This window comes from Pan troglodytes, chromosome 7 (genome assembly GCF_028858775.2).
Source record: "Pan troglodytes isolate AG18354 chromosome 7, NHGRI_mPanTro3-v2.0_pri, whole genome shotgun sequence".
NCBI classification, from domain to species: domain Eukaryota; kingdom Metazoa; phylum Chordata; class Mammalia; order Primates; family Hominidae; genus Pan; species Pan troglodytes.
In genome coordinates this window covers 116985372-116991371 of record NC_072405.2, presented here as the reverse complement: position 1 = coordinate 116991371, position 6000 = coordinate 116985372, and the positions used below count along the sequence as shown (strand labels likewise).

Here is a 6000-nt window from a genome sequence, read left to right as displayed (position 1 = left end):
TACAGAAAGTACAAATAAATCTAAAACATTTTTGTTACACGAGGAGTAAGCAAATGCTCAAGAAAATTGAAAAACTCATAGAAATAAGACTGATGGGGTTCTGACTGGTTAAGTCTAGGATAGAAATTGATTACGTAACCTCTTGAATTAGAAAAAAGAGAATTCGGCCGGGCGTGGTGGCTCACGCCGGTAATCCCAGCACTTTGGGAGGCTGAGGCAGGCAGATCATGAGGTCAGGAGATCAAGACCATCCTGGGTAACACGGTGAAACCCCGTCTCTACTAAAAATACAAAAAAAATTAGCAAGCGTGGTGGCGGGCGCTGTAGTCCCAGCTGCTGGGGAGGCTGAGGCAGGAGAATGGCATGAACCCGGCAGGCGGAGCTTGCAGTGAGCCGAGATCGCGCCACTGCACTCCAGCCCGAGTGACAGAGCGAGACTCCATCTCAAAAAAAAAAAAAAAAAAAAAAAAGAAAAAGAAAAAGAAAAAAGAGAATTCATTAGTTCATACTGATAATACATGTTCATAAATGATGGAGAAAGGAAAGCTCTTCCTTGTAGTAAACGGCAATGGCAACTAATGTGTTGGGAATGAAAAAGTTTAAAAATACGCATCTCTCTACATATTACTTATTACACAAGGAAAACTGATAGCAGGAGAGAAACATGGTAGACACTATCTAATCAAATAATCAAAGCTAATATCACCAATAAAGGGATAAACATACATTATGTGCACCCTGATTTGATGCAGAGGACAAAACACTTCTTTGGTTTTCCTATGAAAAATGCATAACCAAAATTTAAGCATAAGGAAAAATTCAGACAAATCCACATCAAAGCACATTCTACAATCCTGAAATTTTTCAAACACACAACTAACTGTCATGAAGCAATGAATAATGAACTCTTCCAGGTTAAGAGAGATTTAAAAAAAAAAAAAAGGGCAGAACAATTGAATGCAATGCAGGATCTTTGGATCATGAACTAGTAAAAATAATGCTTGAAAGGATATTATTAGGGTCACTGGAGAAATTTGAAATGAATTACATATTAGACCATATTATTGTATTAATGTTAAATTCCCTGAATCTGATCATTGTACTTTGGCTATTTAGGAGGACATCTCTGTTCTTAGGAAATGCATACACATCTTTACAGGTAAAGTGAAACAATGAGATGCAGTAAATTAATAAGTAGGGTGTGTGGGTATGTGTTACAGGAGGAGAGAGGATGGGAAGTGACGAGAGCAAGCAAATAGTTCTGTAAACATTCCAGCACATCTCTTGGTAAACACATATACATATTACTGTTCAGTACATATCACTGAATTAAATTTGCTGGTCAAAGTCATGTGTATACTTAGCTTTAGTGGATACTGCCAGAAACATTTTCCAAGGTTGTTCCACTCTACATTCCCTTTTAAAACAGCTTTCACAGTTTTGGGTTTTACATTTAAGTCTTTAATCCATCTTGAGCTGCTCTTTGTGTATGGTGTAAGGAAGCCGAGGTGATTCTTCAAAGACCTAAAAGCAGAACTACTATTCAACATAGCAATCCCATTACTGGGTATATACCCAGAGAAATATAAATCTTTCTACCATAAGGACACATGCATATGAACGTTCACTGCAGCACTATCCACAATAGCGAAGACATGGAATCAACCTAAATGTTCATCAATGACAGACTGGATAAAGAAGATGTGGTACATATATACCATGGAATACTAAGCAGCCATAAAAAGAACGAGATCATGTCTTTTGCAGGAACATGGATAAAGCTGGAGGCTATTACCCTTAGCATACTAATGCAGGAACAGAAAACCAAATACTACATGTTCTCACTTATAAGTAGGAGCCAAATGATGAGAACTTATGAACACATGGAGGGAAACAACAGACAAAATGGTCTACTGGAGTGGGGGTGTGGGAGGATGGCAAGTAACAGAAAAGGTAACTGTTGGGTACTAAGCTTAATACCTGGGTGATGAAATAGTATGTACAACAAACCCTTGTGACACATGTCTACCTATGAAACAAACCTTCACATGTACCCTCAAACCAAAAATAAAAGTTGGAGAAAACAACAGCTTTCACTCTTATTGGACACCTTCTTACTTTCAATGATGTCTTTTGATGAAGTGCTTAAAGTTTTAATGTAGCATAATTTATTTTTTTCCTTTATATTTAGTGCTTTTTGTGTCCCATTAAAGAAATATATGCTTACCCTAAGGTCATGAAAATATTCTCCTATATAAACTAATGTCTTTATTGTTTTGCTTTTCACAATTATTTTTCAATCTCTAATTGTTTGTGGTGTGAGATAAGACTTTTTGTTACATACAGATATCCAATTAATCTACCATCTTTTTTTTTTTTTTTTTTTTGAGACGGAGTCTTGCTCAGTCGCCCAGGCTGCAGTGCAGTGGCACGATCTCTGCTCACTGCAAGCTCCACCTCCCAGGTTCATGCCATTCTCCTGCCTCAGCCTCTCCAGTAGCTGGGACTACAGGCGTTCGCCACCACACCCGGTTAATTTTTTGTATTTTTAGTACAGACGGGGTTTCACCATGTTACCCAGGATGGTCTCGATCTCCTGACCTCGTGATCCACCTGTCCTGGCCTCCCAAAGTGCTGGGATTACAGGCATGAGCCACCACATCCGGCCTAATCCACCATCTTTTATTGAACAGACTGTCTTCTTTACTGAGCAGACAGCAGTATCACCTTCTTTAGAAATCAGTTTCTTTCTGAACTTTTGACCAATATATTGTTTTTCTTACTCAGCTTTCTAATAAATCATGATTATCTGATACTGAAGACCAGACACTCAATTCTTCCATGATGGCTTAGCTATTCTTTGATTTTACATTTCCATATAAACTCTACAATCAGTTTAATTTCCAAAAAATAAGCCTGGGTGAGATTTTCACTGTCAATATAATTTAAGAGAACTGATATCTTTTAATCAATATTGTCTGCCAATAATGAATATGGTATATCCTTCCTATTTTGGTCTTCACTTTGTTATATATCTGATATTTTCAATGGTATTACAAATGGTAATACATAAATTTCATATTTGTTTGCATACAAAAAGTGAAAGTTTTATTGTTTTTTGTTGACTTTTAAAGTTCATCTTTCAGAATAGTATATAAAATGTCCTACCCCCAAAAAGTTTATTCTCCTGTTTCTCACATCATACTCTCATAAAGTCCACGACTAACTTCATTTTGCCACCTGCTTTTTTTTGTTTTTCCTCTATGTACCTTGCCCATCTTGATAAATAATACAACTAAACTCTTAAATCAAAATCCTGGGAGCTATTCTTAACTTTTTCTGACATCCAATCAATAATCAACTCCTGTTCATCCTAACTCATAAATCCTTTCCAAATCCACGCTTCCTTATTACCATTACCACTGTTCTTATTCGGGCCTAATCATTTTTTTTCTGGACTTTATAAAAGGCTTGTTTTCCCCTTGTCTCTAGTTGTTCCTTCTACTCATCTATTTTTCACAGATATTTTCCTAAAGTATACACCTGATCATGTCATTCCTCCTCTCAAATGTTAACTGAACCTATGGGATACAAAATATCAAAATTTCTTGGCATTGCACACACATAACTGTTTATGATAAGGGGCTTAGCTTGTTATGCATTCTCCACCCAAAATGAAAACAATGTACTTTAAAAATATCAAATAACTTACACTTTCCCATGTGTCAAGTGCCTTCTCCCATCTCCATTTTAAAAAATGTAATGCTCCCTCTAATTGAATGCATTCTCCTATCACTATTACTCCTAACACCATGACGACCACCACCACAATGTAAGCTATTAGAAGCATTAAAAAAAAAAAATAGTAGGCTTAATCAAAGACTTGTTAAGAAAATGAGTATTCAATAAATCCAAACTCATTTGTATTTCTGTATTTGATTTTATTTGGTATATGCCACTATGACCTTATTTTAGTAGAAATCCATTACAGGATTTTTAAATTATCATTAGTCAACTCCACAAAGACAATAATACTGCTGTGGAAGACCAAAGGGGAAAAAACTGATATATTTATTTACAATTCCCTATGTTGTAAACATTTAATCTATATATTGTTACTAACTTATAATGAGACAAGGAAATGATGCCCTGTATTTCTATTCATATTCAGCAATAGCATATTATAATAGAACATCAGATTTTCTTTTCCATTAGCATTATGCTTTCTTTAAATAATTATCTAAACTTTCAAAAGGACTAAATATGTAAGTGCTATACAACTAAATCTACTTAAGCCAAATATTTGGCTTATAATTTCATTTTTAGAATAACTTAAAGTGCTATAAGCAACCTGGCAATCAACACTTTCTATAAGAACAAAACTACCTTTAAACATTAATTTACAAGATATACAATGTTTATCTGGAATAGCTGAAATTTCAGCACAAAGTCACTGTCACATGTATAACAGCAGGATTCTTTTTTGCATAACATGAAGCTTTAAAATCAACTGATGAATTATTGCCACAATGGCTATTATTGGTTTCCTACAAAAGAGGATAAGAACTACTAGTGTATTCTATCTTTTCATTTTTTTTTTGAGGTCACTTGACAGTAAGTTTGCATATTCAACAAGTCTACTGAGTTACAATATTGTCTACTATAATCATTGCCCTTTATAAGAGCAAATGCTAATGGTAATTAATAACATATACCACTCAAAGAAAATCACAATTTTTTTTTTCCTTTTGAACAAGAGTAACCTATATTTTGGGAGTTGGTGTGCAATAAGGCTAAAACAACCAAATTATAAAACAGTATACCTGACACAGTATGTTGAGGAAATATGCATCTGTTTCATAGTTTTTGTACTTATGTTAATGCCTTACTAAGCTACACATATGTAAATAGTATGTTTTCTTGCTAATATATTAAATCCAATAGAATCATTAAGTTCTCATTCTCCTTTGTGACTTGTAACTTTATCAGATAATTTAATGATGAAAGCATATGCCCAAACCTGCAGATCATATGTACTGTCATCTATTACAACCAGAATTCTCCTCACATTTCATTTTTCTTAAAAGGAAATTGAGAATACCTGCAACATCATTAAAGAGAATGTTGTAGTGTGAATAAAAACTAGAACTCAGTGGTCTATGAAGTATGTATTATTTTGGCAAGTGATTTTTTCCTTCCTAAGAATAAGATGAACATGTCCAAATGTTACCTGTGCCAACTTCACAGATACAGAAGTATCTAGTCTTCATTTCCTCAATGCCCCAATTAGACTCTTCTAGTAAATGTATCAATATAGTTAAAAAAAAAAACCAATACAGGTTTAACAAAAGAGCACCATCCTATTAGGGAACTGAGTAACATGTGAAAATGAAGTTGTCATTATAATCAAAATGTTGCCCAAATTCTAACAAACGCAAGCTGTTATACTAGTACATGGACGCAGTCCCTAGTGTTAACCTAAAGAACTCTGGGACAAGAACATGATTTGAAAAATAAACTCCAAAATTATAACTGTAATAAATGGTGATACAGACTAATTTTAAAGCACAAGTGACATGTTACACTGTATTGCTTCTTGAACTTTCCAAACAATGCTTGTCCATGTCAGGTTTGGGCCATTCTCCTGCTAAGACAGAGAGCATTGTATTTATTCAAAAGCCCAGATTTCAATATCTTGGATAAAGAAATCTTCCTTCTTAGAAAGTGTACGATTCCCAAACGTTTTACAAGAATGGCTTCTTCCATGGTAGAGATCTCCATCAAGCCAAAGGGCAAATTCTCCTCTGCAATACATAAATAATAATCTGTTAATATTTATGCCCTAAGTTATAAAACAATTTAAGTGAGACTTTGAATACCTAACAACCCTAAAGTTATTAATTTTCTCAAATCCTTCCCTACTCCTTTCCACACGGACACAATTTTGTTTTACTCCTATTCCATTAAAAAATTATTTATGGGCCGGGTGTGGTGGCTCAT

The 6000-nt window shown here is 34.6% G+C and overlaps 1 protein-coding gene across 14 annotated transcripts in view; it reads right to left on the bottom strand.

The window, feature by feature from the left end:
- Positions 1-3920: 3920 nt before the first annotated feature.
- OXR1 (oxidation resistance 1) overlaps positions 3921-6000 on the bottom strand; it is a 303412-nt gene continuing 301332 nt past the window's right edge. For all 14 annotated transcript variants that reach the window (XM_001158863.6, XM_009455785.4, XM_054656937.2 and 11 more), the window contains one exon: positions 3921-5804. In XM_001158863.6, coding sequence (XP_001158863.2) covers positions 5669-5804 — 136 coding nt within the window. In that variant the 3' untranslated portion in view covers positions 3921-5668. The remainder of the gene's footprint in view (positions 5805-6000) is intronic.